Source organism: Carassius auratus, chromosome 27 (genome assembly GCF_003368295.1).
Source record: "Carassius auratus strain Wakin chromosome 27, ASM336829v1, whole genome shotgun sequence".
Taxonomy (NCBI): Eukaryota; Metazoa; Chordata; class Actinopteri; order Cypriniformes; family Cyprinidae; genus Carassius; species Carassius auratus.
In genome coordinates, this window is record NC_039269.1 from 21,768,784 (window position 1) to 21,784,656 (window position 15,873).

Here is a 15,873-nt window from a genome sequence, read left to right on the forward strand (position 1 = left end):
CTATGCTCATGATTCCCGAGGTTAGAACAACATCACGTACTGACCAGGGGGATGGCCCAGACCCAGACTGCACACTGTCTCCAAAACAGATCCTTTAGTTTGACAGCATGTTGGCACTTGAGAAAGCACATGGTTGATGGTTTGACTGCGTGCTGTTTTGAACAGTTATTCAGAGATTATTTTAATCTATCTATGTTAATGACCAGAACATTGTACAACTTTTTTTTTATATTGTATTACATAACAGATGATCTAAAATACTCCTGTTTGACTCAAGAATTGTAAAACACAGTCCTAACGTAGGTTGGATGAGGATGTGTTTGTATATGTCTAACTAAAACATTATCTTTAACCAAAGCATTTAAATCCATGCCTAGTTTTACTCTAAACATGATGAAATTAGGTTACCAACTTGGTGCCTTTATATAATATCCTGTAGTTGTTCAGCCATATGTTTACATTGTATTCTGATATCTTATATATTGTAAGAGTCAGAGAATAGGAATATTATGAAAGCATTTGGCTTTCCTGCCAGGAACTGCTGATGTGCCTCCCCGATTCAAAGAGGAAACAGTAATTCATAGCTGTGTCTCAGAGTGACCAACGTAAGAAGGCACTGTCTGGACACTACTGAACAAATGAAGGAAATCAGTAATAAACACAGATTTAAACACATCTGCTGACATTATCAAGAATTAATCGTCCTGTTTATCTGTTTCGTAAGTACGGCTGACGTTGAAATTATCATCATGTAACGAAATTCATTCGCCCTCTGTTTTTTCAAGTGCTTCCAAATCCCATAAACCTGCCAAAGCACACACTACCTCATTAACGTTAAAAAGTTTGTGGTCGTATTATGTAGCCTAATTACACCGATGACGAGACTTTACATAACAACAAGAGACATATGAACAATGAAACATCATTTTAAAACAATGAAGTTTGTGATGATCTACAGAAAATTATTTGAGGTCAACAGCAAAAAATTATAGTTCTCCACAGGTATAGCTGACTTCTTTTGGATACTACCAGCTAAAAAAAAAAAGAAAAAAAATACAATTTGTTCTAAAACCTATTTGCTACCCTTCCCTTTAAGTTATGAAACTTCAGATTGTTCTATGAATATGCACCTTTTCCAGTTTATTTATTTATTTATTTTAGGTTATGTGTACATTCCATAGTTCTGAGAATGTTCCTTGTTAGCTGGGTTTAAACAAAGCGACATAGTCACATAACTGTTTTTATAGAGCTACATAGTCAGTGTTTACACTTTGATGGCAGATAAAATCGTCTCTGATACTAAATTGGAATAGGAATATGTATTTTAACCTTAAAAAATGCACAGAATTCTTAGTCTCTTAATCTCACCACTAGATGGAGATATTTCCATATTTTGTCTTTTAACAGACGCATTCAGATAAAATATGATAAAAAAATGATATATGTTCATTTAATTGCTAAATAAAATATAAAAAAATATAAATATAAAATAAAAAAGCTTGGTAAAGTCGGCACAAGTAAGAGTTGCAATGCTACCCCATATCCTAAAAGAGATCAATCACATTCCTGAACCCTGGGGTCAAAGGCCAAATAAACACCCAGCTTGTACAATCCACATAACTCAAGCATGCGCTCTCAGACTCACACTCCTCTTTTCTTTTGTGCTCTCTTTCACACACACACACACACACACACACACACACATACACACACACACACACATACATAAACACATCTTTGTCTTTGGGAAGACTTTACATGCTGCTAAGAAACCAGACCTTGAAAAAGAGCTGATGTAAATTGATGATGGCAAATCAGTTTGTTACTGGTTTCATTGAGAAACCAAAGTATGCTTTTGTTTCTAAGAATATGATCATTTCACAGAAACGGTTGAGAAGGAAGCAGAGGTTGAGTGAGGGCAGTAAATGCAATGTTCTTCTCGAGTGTGACCCCTGAATAATCATGTGAACTTGTGGCCAAGATCTACATCTCAAAACAAGAGACAGCTGTCTCCTGGATAAACAACAAGACGTACAGCGTGGATGGTTTCTCATTGTTTGAAAGTAATAATAATAAGAAACAAATTACATTCATTTTCATGCAGGAAACAATGCTAAACCAAAATCTTTGGCTGCACAAAATATTATTATTACACAAAATGATGCCTTTCCTACCCTCTGACCTCTTGTGCCATGCAAATCTGGATTGAATTCAAGCTTTACCTCACCTGTAGATATGTTCTCAGTTATTACTCAAAACTCTTCTGGTGCTTGTTTTCAAACACTTTGATCATAAACCATATTTTGACGTTTAACTGTTTCCTTAAAACTACTGTCTATTTTTACATTACCAGTATTGTTTTTTAATTCTAGTAAGTAACCCGGTAGTTACTAGTATCAACTTTAATGTTACTTTAGAACAAACCAATATTCAGAGACTAACTAATCCATTGTAACTGAAAACAAATTGCAAATATTTTGAATTCCATTTGGGATCTGTAGTTCAGATATCAACTATAACTACCATGTATATCATTTTCTAGTTTCACCAGTATTCCAAGTTGTTGCTGGTATCTTTTTTCTAGCTTTACTGGTATCTATACTCATTTAGGTAAGCTTTCCATTGACGTATGGTTTATTAGGATCGGATAATTTTTGGCCAAGATATAACTATTTGAAAATCTGAGGGTGCAAAAAAATCTAAATATTGAGAAAATCACATTTAACATTTTTCCAAATGAATTCTTAGCACTGCATATTACTAATCAAAAATAAAGTTTTGTTATATTAACAGTAGGAAATTTACTAGATATCTTAATGGAACATGATCTTTACTTAATATCCTAATAATTTTTGTCATAAAAGAAAAATCTATAATTTTGACCCATACAATGAATTTTTGGCTATTGCTACAAATATACCCCAGTAAGTTAAGACTGGTTTTGAGGTCCAGGGTCACATATAAGGTAGGGCTAGGTTTAGGGGTAGGTTCAGGGTTAGTACTTAGTTTTCTAACTAGTTATTGTAATAACTATAATAAGTACACAGTATAATCATGAATAACAGGACTGTAAAATAAAGTGCCACCACCATTTTTGTCATGTAATTTGAAATCAGTAACACACTATAATTTGGAAGTAATTACCCTTTATTAGACGCTACTGTGCCATTTTTAGTATTACTACTAAAACTTTCAATTGAAGTATAAAGCAACCATTCTGAGTCATTAGTAAAAAAGGCAACTGTAACTAATGAGATTACAAATGTTAAGGTTAACTACTGGGAAAGATATTATGTAGCCTCTTATAAATAGACACTAAAATAAGCACTGGTAAAGCTGGAGTAGATAGTAATACTGTAATAAGTATTACCCTAGTATTAAATAAATCATACTTGTGAAAATTAAAAAGATACTAGTCACTGCTAGTATGACTGACTAGTAGTTAAAAATAGTCTACTGGTAACATTAAATAGTAGCTAGTTTAAATACTTCCTTCATACATTTTTTGCCTGAATTAAAAGTATTAATAATATTATAGAGCACTATATACCCAGGCTGTCCATGGCTCCAGACTAAATGTTCTCCTATGGTATTTACTGGTTTGGCGTCCTGTGGGCGTTTTTGCAATCCTTTGAAGCAGCCTGAGGTCACTGATCTCTCAGGAGCAAAACACATTCTTTTTGTGTATATGCCCAGCAGAGCTGCTCTTTGACTTCTTTGCCCATATAAGGCAAGGGATACCATGGCAACCGTGGACTTGAATAGCTGTGTCAAATCCCTCCGCACCCCCCTCACACGCACGCACACTCTCACTCCCTCACAGGCACGCGGAGCGCGCGCTCTACTGGACACTGGCTCGCGCTATCTCTTGTCCTCTTCAAGCCAGCGCGACTTTTGCACTTCTAAAAGCAGGTAGGGATACTGAAACACTCCCGGGGTTTCGCCGCGGTTATCGGTATTCTATCTTTTCATTTGGGGCGTCAAAGGTAAAGGAGAATATAGACAGTGTTCGCCGAAGTCAGGAGTGAGGTATGTCGCTAAAGCTATGGCTCCACCCCTCCCCCTGCCCGAGGATCGCTGGAGGTTAGGCCGCATGACTGTTACTGGCGCTCAGAAAAAAAAACAAGAAAGGGGACGTTTAGCCCCGGATCACGGCTAAACCATTAACACGAGCTTACGTTCTGGTTTCAACCGTTCCGTTTTTGATTTAACCGTTTTCAATCGGCGCCACAGTAACTGTTAGAGGGACTCCAAAAGTCTGCCCTCGTTTCACAACAAACAAGCGCAGCACTTCCTCGAACAATCAACGTTAGTGCAGGAAGGCGCTGCTTTTATACAGAGATGTTCTGATTGCTAGTATGTGATTATCGCCTGTTATGGTATGCTTGAAGACGTTTATATTTTGTAATATCACTATGTGCGTTTCTGTTTTGTTTCTCATTACTATATATCTTCGCCAGGAATTTTGAAAGGTTAGACATTTTAGTAATTTTTTTGGGTAATCTCTGGCTACTAGACTCCAGGGAAAATGTAATTTACGTGTTATGTTTACATAATAAAAGCCACAGTATGTAGAGCAAAACTTGTGAAAAGGTCATGGTTCCTGCTCTCTTAGTAAAGGCCTGGAAAAGTCATGGACATTTTTTTAGATGACATGTTATTAGTTTTGCTTCATTAATTAAGGCTAGAAATAACTTGCTTTAGTGCTTTTTATAATTAATTCAGGCATTACAAAAGATGGAAATCCTGTAGTCAGAAGGTGTATAACCCTACACTGTGTCTGTTGCTTTGGTTTTGAGTAACTTTTTTTCTTTTACACCCTGACACCTAGATTGGAAGCTGACATCTAAACGACACGTTATTCGAGGGGTGAATAAAGAACCTGGAGCAAAAGGGGAACATGGTCAGTCTAGGAGGCAAAACAACATGCACAGCCCACTTTCCAAAGACCAAAGTTAACTGAGTCAGACTCGTGTCTGAGCCTAAATGCATGAGGCGAAGCTGTGGACAATTACCAGATATAGAGGCCTTTATATCTTCTCATTTTAGAACACACAGCTATCAAGAAAGGGGGTCAACTGAAACCGTCTGTGCCGACAGCACGTTTGGGAGTATTTTTCCTCCTCGGTTGTGCTGAGAACTGAGCGATGGCCATGGTGAGAGGGGGGTGGGGAGATCCCAATGGGGAGACTAATGGACTTGGTGACAAGGGGTACCTGAGGGGAGATGAGGACGATGGGTCACCGCAAGGAGGCGGCAGCGACATGGAGGCCGGGGAGGATGATAAAGGTTGTGTGGTGGACTGTGTGGTCTGCGGTGACAAATCCAGTGGGAAACACTACGGCGTGTTTACTTGTGAGGGCTGCAAAAGCTTCTTCAAACGGAGTGTCCGACGAAACCTTAACTATACCTGCAGGTAATGGAGGGAAAGTCAGCGATATTTATCTATGTGTTAGTTGATGTTCTCAGCATGTTAATTTCCATCTCACCATTAAGCCATTTTTTTTGGTCTCTTTCAGATCAAACCGAGACTGCCAGATTGACCAACATCATCGGAACCAGTGTCAGTTCTGCCGCTTAAAGAAGTGTTTCCGTGTGGGAATGCGCAAAGAAGGTAACTGTCTATCCATCTTATCAAATCAGTTGGAATGGGGTTCATTCATTGTTTAGTGCTCAAGACTCAGTCAACTGATCCACTGATTTGTCAACATGTTATAGAATGTATAGAAAGCAAGGGGGCTGTGTTTCACTGACATATTGGGACATAATTTCAAGCATGCACTACTGTTTAAAAGTTTAGGCTTAAGATTCTTTTTAAACAATTTTACTCACATTTATTTTTACCAAAAATACAGTGAATATACAGTATTATTGTGAAATATTTTTATGCAATTTAAAAATAATTTTCTGTTTGAATATATTTTGAAATATAATTTATTCCTTTGACCGCAAAGCTGAATTTACAGCAGCCATTGCTCCAGTCTGTCACATGATCCTTCAGAAATCATTCCAATATGCTGATTCGCTGCTCAAGAAACATTCCTTACTGTCTGAATCAAATGTGACTGAAAAACCTCAAAATTCTTTTTTTTTTTTTACAACTTCATTGTTTTCATTGACTGCATGCAAAGGTTATTTTAATAATTGTTCAAAAAACTCACAGGTTACTGGTTTGAAGCAGTCTGACAAACGTAATGGGTTGCTAAAGCAGAAAGCTGTGGAGATCACTGTTTAATATTTGATAGTTAGAGTGACGAGAGTCTAAGAGCTGTATTTTATTTTAAGCCGACCCAGATGGTGTTTGTTTACCACAATTGCCAGTGCACATGATGAAACTTACATTAGGGCATGATGACCTATATATCTCACAGTTTCTTCAACAGTTTTGCTTTTAAAACAGTAATGATTAGAATGTTAAGCTTTTTATTGAAAATTGTCATACCTAATTTGTAAAGTCTCCGAAGGTTCAACCAGAACGCTGTTTGTAGCTTCCTTTTTTCTTTTTTGAGTGCTTGTGTAATCAGGAATTAGACGTTTCTAATCTCTTAGGTCAGTGCTCTGACTCTCTGCCAGATGTTGCATGTTAGCGAAAGAAAGGAGCGTTGAAACCTAGTAGTGTCTTCTATCAAGCATTTCAACTCCATCACGACTCTCCCTTTCTCTCTTCCCTTTCCCCGTTTAGCAGTTCAGCGTGGACGCATCCCACCTTCGCATTCAAGCCTCAGCCCATCCACCACTCCAGTGGGCGGTAATGCCGGCAGCGGCGTGAGCGAGTTCTACAATGGGCAGCCGGTGTCTGAGCTCATCTCCCAGCTCCTGCGGGCAGAGCCTTACCCTAACAGCCGCTACAGCCATCAGTACAACCAGCAGATGCAGGGGGGCGGAGGATCCATGGGCATCGACAGCATCTGCGAGCTAGCCGCCAGACTCCTGTTCAGCATCATCGAATGGGCCCGAAACATTCCCTACTTCCCTGAGCTGCCTGTATCTGAGCAGGTGGCCTTGCTGCGGCTCAGCTGGAGTGAACTGTTTATTCTCAATGTCGCTCAATCTGGCCTGCCCCTGCATATGGCCCCGCTGCTTGCCGCCGCAGGCTTTCACTCCTCTCCCATGTCTGCCGAGAGGGTGGTGTCCTTCATGGACCAGGTGCGCATCTTCCAGGACCAAGTGGAGAAGCTGACCCGCCTGCAAGTGGATTCAGCAGAGTACAGCTGTCTGAAGGCCATTGCGCTCTTCTCACCAGGTGTGCCAGACACATTACTCTGATTAAACTGCATTTAACCGAACACAATCAGATCAAAGAATATGTAATTACAGAATCGTAGAGAATAGTGACTATTGTGCTGGCGGTCATATTTCTAGCATAATGCTAGCACCCTCTACTGGTGAAGACTAAATATTTTTCAGTGTTTCCTAAGTGCTTTATGAAACACCTTTATACCTAACATTTTATTAAGAATAAGACAAATTAGAGATCAAATACCCTCTTTATGCAGATATTCTGTCCCGAAGCATCACGCCTTTAATTAGAGTTTACATTTATTTAGCACATGTATCCAAATGACTCAATGTGAAATTATTCAGTTTTTTCGTATGTATGTTCCCTGCATAATTCAGCTCATGCAGGGCCCAAGTTTTTTTTTTTTTTTTCTTAGTCCAACCACAGATTGATACTTTATATGTAATCATTAAATCTAGTCATTATCATCCGCATTAAATATCTGTTTAATATATCATTTATATTTGAAAACGTAAAAATGATTAAAACTTACTAATTTGTGTTTATTTTACAAAGAAGAAATTTTCTGTAATAAGTTACTGCTGAAAATTATACTGTTATAATGTAAGCCAGTAATTTCTAAACTCTTGAAGTGCTGGGTTACATGACTAAGCATTACTAATAAGTTTTTACATAATTTGTAATGCATTCTTGCAATTTCTACAAAACTTGCTATCATGCTAGATAATAAGTTATCAAGGTATTATAACAAATGGCATTATAACACTGTTATAACACTGGCCATCAGTTGACCTCAAACTCATACAGTGAAGCCAGCTTTCCACAATCTCTGACATTCGCATACTTTTTTCACATTTTGTCTCTAATAGGCGGACGCACTGAACCTTTAAATTGGTTGTGAAGCAGCCGTTACCTTCCATTTATTCACTATAGTTAAATAAATGAACAGTACATGTATGAATATACCCACATAAAACAAATGACCTGCAAAAAGTTTAAAAGAAAAACAGAAGGTTGTTTTCTAGGGCTAATGAATAACAATTATTATGTAATAATTATCAAATAATTACTTGGGGCATAAGTATGGTTTACAATTGATATTTATAATTTGCGACTTGTCAACTAACTTTAGATTATTATCAGCCTGTTAGGTTAAGATTAGGTTTAGTATAAGAAGTTACTAGTCAGTAGAATATGTGTTGATGACTGGTAGTTAACATGTAGTTGCAAAGTAACATCTAGTTAGGGAACATTGGAGCGGACTATCAAAATAGCATGTTGCCATTACCACACATTTTACAGAAATAGTATTTGAAGATCAAATGTTTAGTCTGAAATTTGCAGTTCTCACTTCACATTCCTAGGATTTGATTTGATTCTTTCATTGTATCCAAAACCAAATCAGATCTGAAAATTGCACAGAACTCCATGTACCTCTCATACTACTTTCCATTGGTAATGAGTAATTAGACTTCACTCAGGCTGACATTTCTTCGTAATGTTGAGCTCTACCATGACCATGTCCCTGCTAGCATCATGCTTTACCAGTTGAGTTCGAGGGAGTCTGGTTTCATACCTGAATATCTGGTGTTCTTTGTGTTCAGATGCGTGTGGGCTGACAGACCCGGTTCATGTGGAAAGCCTGCAGGAAAAAGCTCAGGTGGCCCTGACAGAGTACGAGCGCATGCAGTACCCCGGGCAGCCCCAGCGCTTCGGACGGCTCCTCCTGCGACTGCCCGCTCTGAGGGCCGTGCCCGCCAACCTCATCTCTCAGCTCTTCTTCATGCGCCTGGTGGGCAAAACGCCCATCGAGACGCTCATCCGTGACATGCAGCTGTCTGGCAGCTCCATCAGTTGGCCGTACGCACCCGGACAATAACCATCATCAGATGTGACCAGGAAACCAGTCTGAACTGCAAATTATCTGTGATTATGTGATTTTAGTTTTTTCAACCGCACATTCACATCTGATATTCACCGGATCAGGGTCATACTGTGGGAATGGTGGATTCAGTAGCACATGGCAGAAGGCTTGGTGTACACTTTATGAGGTTTTATGAGGCTCTGAAGCATTCTTAAAAAACGATTTGAGAAATATTGGTTATCTTCTAGCCAAAGGTAAGATGTTAGGTACAGATTCATAGCGAGTTATTAAGTGGAAATTGGTTAAAACCCTGTAAACATGAAAGTCACTTTGGACTGTCCCTGGAGGCAGCAGGAAGTAAAGACCCCTCATATTCTACTCTGCCCTGTCCTTGTGTTCCTGAAAGCCTGAAGGAGGATGAAGTAGACATGATGACATCCAAAAACCCAAACAAACCAAACCCAAACAGTCAGATTTGGGACTTAAGCATTTGTTTTGCCACTGATAACTACTTGTCTTGTATTTTTTAGCTCTTTTTCCCTATTAATGCTAATGCATTTCTATGAGGAGGGATTTTAATTTGTAAAAGCTAATAGACCCATATTTTGTGACAGCCATTTGACAAATGAATTGTGGGCTGTATTTGTATTTTGAGTTAAGGTACAGACTTGTCTCTTCATGACAGATTCATTTTTAATACACACTGCATTTAGTGAGCTAGATGACAAATGAAGTAGTCATGCTTTTTTTTTTTTTTTAAGATGGAAAAACCAGTGAACTTTCTTAATGCAAGTTGTTCATCGACATACTGCTGGTTTCTAATCTGCTTTTCTGCTATTCTTTTTGTTTTGTTTTTTCACTTACCAGTTAATGCTAAACTGGTAATAGTCACATTATGTATGTTGACCAAAAGAAATACCTCTACAGTCTGTTGAGACTTAAACGGACTTTGTCATTCACAGCTGGGTCAGTTTTTAAATTTATCAGCACACTTGAGCTTGCTCACTTTACACTAAAGAGGAGTGACTGGATCTGTCTGTTATGTTTTCGGTAAGAAACTGGCATTGCCTGTTTTGTCTTTCGTGGAGCAGTGCTCTGGTGTGGCGTTTCACAGGTGACCGCATGTTGTATTTGGCTCTTGTTGTGAGATGTACGTTTTCTAGCCTTGTCATACATGTGAATGACTAATATTACCTCATATTTAGGCCTTGAAACGTATCAGGCGGTCTAATATACATAAATGCATCCAAACGGCAACATGTACAGTTTTCATTTTAATATCTTTGTCTTTATAAATATTTGTGTATGACCGCTTGATTAAACAAGAGAATCATACATTGAATTGTGTGCTGGTGAGTGCTTTTTTTTTTGTCATTTACCTATCAAATTACAATGGAAAGATTTTATTTAGGAGTTTTATATACAAACTGTAAAGAAATAATTTTACAACTCCTGCAACTTTACAGACACAACTCACTCAACACCGTTTGTAATGTATAAAGTGTATGCATTCATCATGTGTACAGTTTTAGACAAAGAAATCCTGGTGATCAGTGATATTAGTCTTCTCTCTTCTTGCAAAGCTTCTGTCATAATTTTTCACCAGTTGTTTGATATGACACAGCTCCTGCCTCAGTGTTTTACACCGGAGCTTCATAGCCTGGTATTCTGGAGACTATAGAAAGGAAATGGGCATTAGGGATGGACAGATAAAAATATGAAATGACTGATTTAAATCATTTGGGTCAATCAGTCTCCTAATAATGGTGGACAAAAATCAGACTCCATCAAGAATTTTTTTTCTTACCCGCTTCAGATCCTTGAGTCGATTATATTCATCAGCCACAGCCTGTGATACAATTTGTATATACATACAGATATATGGGTTGTATTGAGTTTATATCATATCAGTTAATATATTGTAATTGAAGTCTGATAAACTTTCTTAACTTTATTATTCTACTTGTTTTTGGTGCCTACCTGGAACTTGGTGGATTCCTCGTGGAGTGTGTCCAGTTCTCGGCTCAGTTCATTCATTTGATCACTGATATCATCCATTTCTGCACAGAGGTTCTTGTATTCAGTGAGGAAGATATCAAACTGTTTCTTGTACTGTCTGCGCTCTTCATCGGTTGTAATTTCTGAATGAGAGCTGTAGCAGGAAAAAAACAAGTGACTATCTTGCAAAACAATCTGCTATTAGAACAGTAGAAAAACAGATTCTTAACTGCATCAGCTCTTTTAAACAGCACAACATTGGGGGGGTGTCTAATGATATTTAATGCATTCTAAATTAGGCTACGTTTACACGACAACGATTTAGTCAAAATGGAAAAGTTTTTCCCTTGAATTTTTAACAATTTTCACGTATACACAACAACATTTTCAAAGAAAATCTACGAAACCAGCCAAGAAAAGCTTATTTTATATATTCCAGGCCACCAGTTGGCGCTCTCACTTTGTCAGTTAACAGTACTTGTAGGGAAGTGACTATTATATGTTGTATATGATGCGTCTCCGCTGTTGGTTGTAATATTGGTGAAATAAATCCACATTGCTGAGGAAGCATTAGCAAACTCTTGAGCAGCAACAACAGTACCATGTACAATTTTGTGTGTGCACATACTGCACGTCTACATATCTAACACGTACTAGGTAATCCGTAATCCGATCTGACTTTTGTTTCTTCCTTTTTATTCCACTTCATTTGAAGTATTCTCTATCATGTTTTGTTTTACACCTCATGTAATTGTGAACTGTATGTATGAATATAATGGTTCTGTTCTGTACCCCAGGGGGGTCTGTCTCGCTGCTTTCCTCGCTCTGTCCAAGCATGGCTGCATGGACAGGCGTGTGGAGTGTTGCCCAGAACATAACCATACTGCCAACACTAACTGTATGCAATATAAATGAAATAAATATACTTGAAAAAAGTGGTCCTGATTGAACGACCATATAGCTAACAATGTTTTTTGGAAACGCACCCCAGAGCGAGAGCAAGAGCACGTCCATCAACGTCATCGCAGAACTTACTCGAGAAGAATGGCTCCAATGAAGTGTGGTTTTGGATGTAAGGGAAAGATAACCTTGTTTAGCTTCCCAAAGAACTCAGCATTATGTGAACAGTGGCAGCGGTTGGTTTTTCTGGGGCAGCAATGGCGTTTTGCAACATTTGATACTGAAATATGGAGCAGTCCCAGCAATAAAAGATCCTGGTTATGATTCAGAAGTTTTGTTGGCAATCAGCACATGAGTAGCCTATTCCTGACTCTTTAGCTCCCCACAGCGTGCCTTCATAAAGCTGCATCTGTCTTTATAAATATGATAAAACTGAAGTCTCTTTGGAGATATGAAGGATGCAATACTTCTCTATAGGTACTCAATATTAACAAGAGTTTCGAAGAGCGAAACTGTTTAATGTTAAGGATAAGAAGTATTCACGATTGAAACTCACTCCTCCAACTCAAATGTGTCTGATTCAGTGGCCGAATCTCCACCAGTGGTGTGGCCCGTCTCACAGAGCACGTCCTCCACCTCGTACGTTTCAGGTTTCTCCTGCACCGAGCTGCTCTGCACTTCAACCTCCTCCACAGTGTTGGAGCTCATCCACCGACTCTGGTACAACGGCTCTGGGGAGCAACCGTTCGCATTCTCAGAATACCTTTAAAACAAAGTGCAATGAAAAGGCTTGTGTGCACTGGTACTTGTAAGAATTTCTTGTCCTGAACATGGTCAGAAAGGCAGGCTGCACTCACACACTGCTTTTGCATGCACCCTCGCTGTAGACGCTCACTGTTCCCTCAGTGTAGGATGTGAAGCTATTCTCTGCTTTCAGATGAGGGGAAGCCTTCTCTGATAAAACCACAGTGGGGGTGTATTGAGTGCCTTGCTGGAACAAACAATGTACAAGTTTTAATGGAGCTGGAAGAACCACAGAACATATAATGAATCAATTGAAGTCTGACGCTAAAGCTGCCACAGAATGACCTGATGGGAAACTAGATCAGACCGGAGGACAATCAGATACCATCACAGATTTCTCTGAACAATACTGTCTCTTGAGAGACCACTTGAGCAGTTTTATATGACACAATACACCAAGACACTGTAAATCCATCACAACACAATCATGCATGTGCATCACTTCCTCTATTAAAGTATAATAATTTCAGCTTTCAGGAAACATGCTTGATGAGAGCTGCACATGGCACTGGCTGTACAAAAATGGCGGTGTATTGTCTTAACAGCAACAAACAACATCTGGGGTTACTTCCAGGAAAGTCACTCCATAGTCCAAGAATTCAGAACAACCCATTTTGAAGTCTCATCAGCGAACCAAATAATATAAACTACTCTTAAAGAGCAAAATGTGAGTTTTAAAGCCTATAAATAAATCGACATCAGAATCTATTGTTTACAAGCTACAATAAGCAGAAACTTAGCTAAAGCTAATGTACATTTGGATGAAAAAGTCAGTAATTGCAAAAGCTGTTATTTTTATCTATAAAAACAACATGACACATCACCTATATAGTAACTGGAACACAAGTTATCTGTGACTGTCAGGAGGGCTCAGATTGTTAACTGACCTATTCTGTATCTGTCATCATGAAGAGAGCAATTCACTTCACAAACATTGTAAATCGATGAATGATTAACACAAAAGCAAATCTGATCATATGACTGATTTCATTGTATGGCACTGGTGTCGCAGGTTTAGATTACTAACATCTAAACAAGGCCTCACTATGGTAGAGACTAGCAAATTACAGTGTCACCCTAAGAGGGCAAAACTACAATACAGACTTAGTCATACGGTACAACGAGAATAATTCATGAATTGGCAGAGAATGGTCCTACACAACACCTTATTGGACAGATACAGTACTACAGTTTACTGTAATATTTTGTAATATTACAACATTGTAAACATGTATTTTGCATTATATGCCATTGAAATAACTGCCTATTGAAAGTATAATAAACTAAAAGATCATACTGTTGTGTTTTGGTGTTAAACCAAATTTTCTCATTACATATTAGAAAAATTTCGTGTTTGAATTAATAAAAAGAAACTGTAATAAAAATTGTTTCTTGGGCAGCAAATCATCATAGATTGATTTCTGAAGGATTATGTGACACTGAAGAATAGAGTAATGTTGCTGAAGATTCAGCTTCACCAACACAGGAATAAATGACTTTTTAAAATATATTAGAATTATTTTTATTTTAATTGTAACAATATTTCACAATGTCACTATGCTTTTGAAGTAAATGTAGCCTTTGTCCTTGCTGAGCATATAGATGTATATGCCAGAAATTTGAATGCAAATAGCAATGAACTCAATAAATCTGACCTGCCACTTCTGAACTCACCCAGTTTTGTGCATTTTGGCTCCTGTCTATTCTGAGGACAGGTGGTTCCTCCCAGTAGATATTAGGTTTGCCATGGCGCCATATTTTGCTTCGAGTCTTATAGGCAAAATAGGCTGCAACAACCAGGGCAATCATGACAAACAGTCCACATACCAGAGCTGCAGCCTAAAATTAAGAAGAAAACAATTCATGTTACAGTGAAACTACAGCTACAGAGCAATAAGAAGTGAGAATTACACTCTAAGAAATAAAGGTTCCAAAAGGTTTTCACAACAATGCCACCAAAGAAATATTTTAGGTTCCCCAAAGAAACTTTCGGACATGTTTTTCTAAGTCTGAAGCACATTTTAATAATCTTAAGTGCCTTTTTCCAATATAAAGAACAGTTTGTGCAATGGAAAGGTTCTATTTATGTTAAAGGTTTTTCAAGGAATGCAAATAAAGAACCTATTTTTTAAGAGTGTATGTCTTGCTATACTGACCTCCTCGGGATCCATGAAGCAGTAGTGATAGAGATATCGATTAAAGGACGGATATGCACCTGGGAAGCCTGTCCCAACTCCAGCGCTGATGCTGGGAGTCCCTAATGAGGTCTGACACATCATCAGGATGGGGTTGTACATGATGCTTTGTGAACTCTGGGCCATGGGATTTACCCCAATGACAAATATGATGTCTATAATACACTGTAGAATCGCCAGAACCACATCCACCACTAGAACTGTCAAGTAAAACGTTTTTCCATGTACACACCATGTCTTTGAGAAACTAACCACTAGGATTGCCAAAGATGCAACAAAATTAAGGGCTGCCATGGAGATCATGGCTGATTTTGCTGAGTAGGGTGTCATATAAGAGCTCTGATAGCCATAGGTTCCTCCATAGTACCCAGACCCCATCCCATAGCCTCCAGATCCAGCAACGAACGCCCCGATGCTTCCCTCATAGCCGTGCATGTCCCAAACTAGAGTAGAAGCAACACAGGCAAAAATAACAAAACAGAGCAGAGCCACCAGTCCCTCCATCATTTTCACGATGCCAGGTGGGGAGAACCATCTATAGAAGTGCTGAGGGTTTCCCTCTGTTTGAGGAGCATCAGGCACTGAAGAGTATAAGCCATACTCGCTTCTCTGAGAGTAGAAACTTCTGGATGTGTACATATTTGACGGGACAATGTAGTGTGGACTGTACTGCGGTGGACTGTCATACTGCTGTGTTCCATACATGATTCATGAGATAATCTGAAAAAAAGAAATGAGGCCAAATTTAGATCATGAGATCATCGGGGAACAGACATAGCTTTCTGAAACCAAAACCATACTTCATTTTCAGACAATGAGCTGCAGTCATTTGTTTTAATCATTAAAAAAAGATATGGACAAGTATGACTCTT

The 15,873-nt window shown here is 38.6% G+C and overlaps 2 protein-coding genes across 4 annotated transcripts; one reads left to right on the forward strand and one right to left on the reverse strand.

The window, feature by feature from the left end:
* Positions 1-3,775: 3,775 nt before the first annotated feature.
* LOC113045892 (nuclear receptor subfamily 2 group F member 6-like) lies at positions 3,776-10,446 on the forward strand. Of its 3 annotated transcripts, none has more exons than XM_026206622.1 (5): positions 3,776-3,912; positions 4,832-5,416; positions 5,520-5,614; positions 6,683-7,243; positions 8,845-10,446. In XM_026206622.1, exons 2-5 carry the CDS (start codon positions 5,148-5,150, stop codon positions 9,117-9,119), a joined length of 1,200 nt encoding a protein of 399 aa, XP_026062407.1. In that variant the 5' UTR covers positions 3,776-3,912; positions 4,832-5,147; the 3' UTR covers positions 9,120-10,446. The 3 variants fall into 3 exon arrangements, with proteins under 3 accessions (XP_026062407.1, XP_026062409.1, XP_026062408.1); XM_026206624.1 differs by having other exon boundaries at positions 6,686-7,243; XM_026206623.1 differs by lacking the exon at positions 3,776-3,912 and adding an exon at positions 3,949-4,379.
* LOC113045891 (occludin-like) lies at positions 9,818-15,873 on the reverse strand. The gene is made up of 7 exons (XM_026206621.1): positions 14,963-15,873; positions 14,481-14,645; positions 12,860-12,993; positions 12,559-12,765; positions 11,085-11,256; positions 10,912-10,953; positions 9,818-10,779 (listed from the first exon to the last, which is right to left on the reverse strand). The coding sequence occupies exons 1-7, from the start codon at positions 15,704-15,706 to the stop codon at positions 10,633-10,635; spliced, it is 1,611 nt and encodes a 536-aa protein (XP_026062406.1). The 5' UTR covers positions 15,707-15,873; the 3' UTR covers positions 9,818-10,632.

What these genes read in the sequence shown, in the direction of transcription:
- LOC113045892 (XM_026206622.1), top strand. Translation starts at nt 5,148, where the DNA reads ATGGCCATGGTGAGAGGGGGGTGGGGAGATCCCAATGGGGAGACTAAT. An exon ending in AACCTTAACTATACCTGCAG is followed by an intron (nt 5,417 to 5,519) that starts GTAATGGAGGGA and finishes GGTCTCTTTCAG; the next exon opens with ATCAAACCGAGACTGCCAGA. An exon ending in TGTGGGAATGCGCAAAGAAG is followed by an intron (nt 5,615 to 6,682) that starts GTAACTGTCTAT and finishes TTCCCCGTTTAG; the next exon opens with CAGTTCAGCGTGGACGCATC.
- LOC113045891 (XM_026206621.1), bottom strand. Translation starts at nt 15,706, where the DNA reads ATGTATGGAACACAGCAGTATGACAGTCCACCGCAGTACAGTCCACAC. An exon ending in GCTTCATGGATCCCGAGGAG is followed by an intron (nt 14,646 to 14,962) that starts GTCAGTATAGCA and finishes TCTTAATTTTAG; the next exon opens with GCTGCAGCTCTGGTATGTGG. An exon ending in GCCAAAATGCACAAAACTGG is followed by an intron (nt 12,994 to 14,480) that starts GTGAGTTCAGAA and finishes TGTTTGTTCCAG; the next exon opens with CAAGGCACTCAATACACCCC.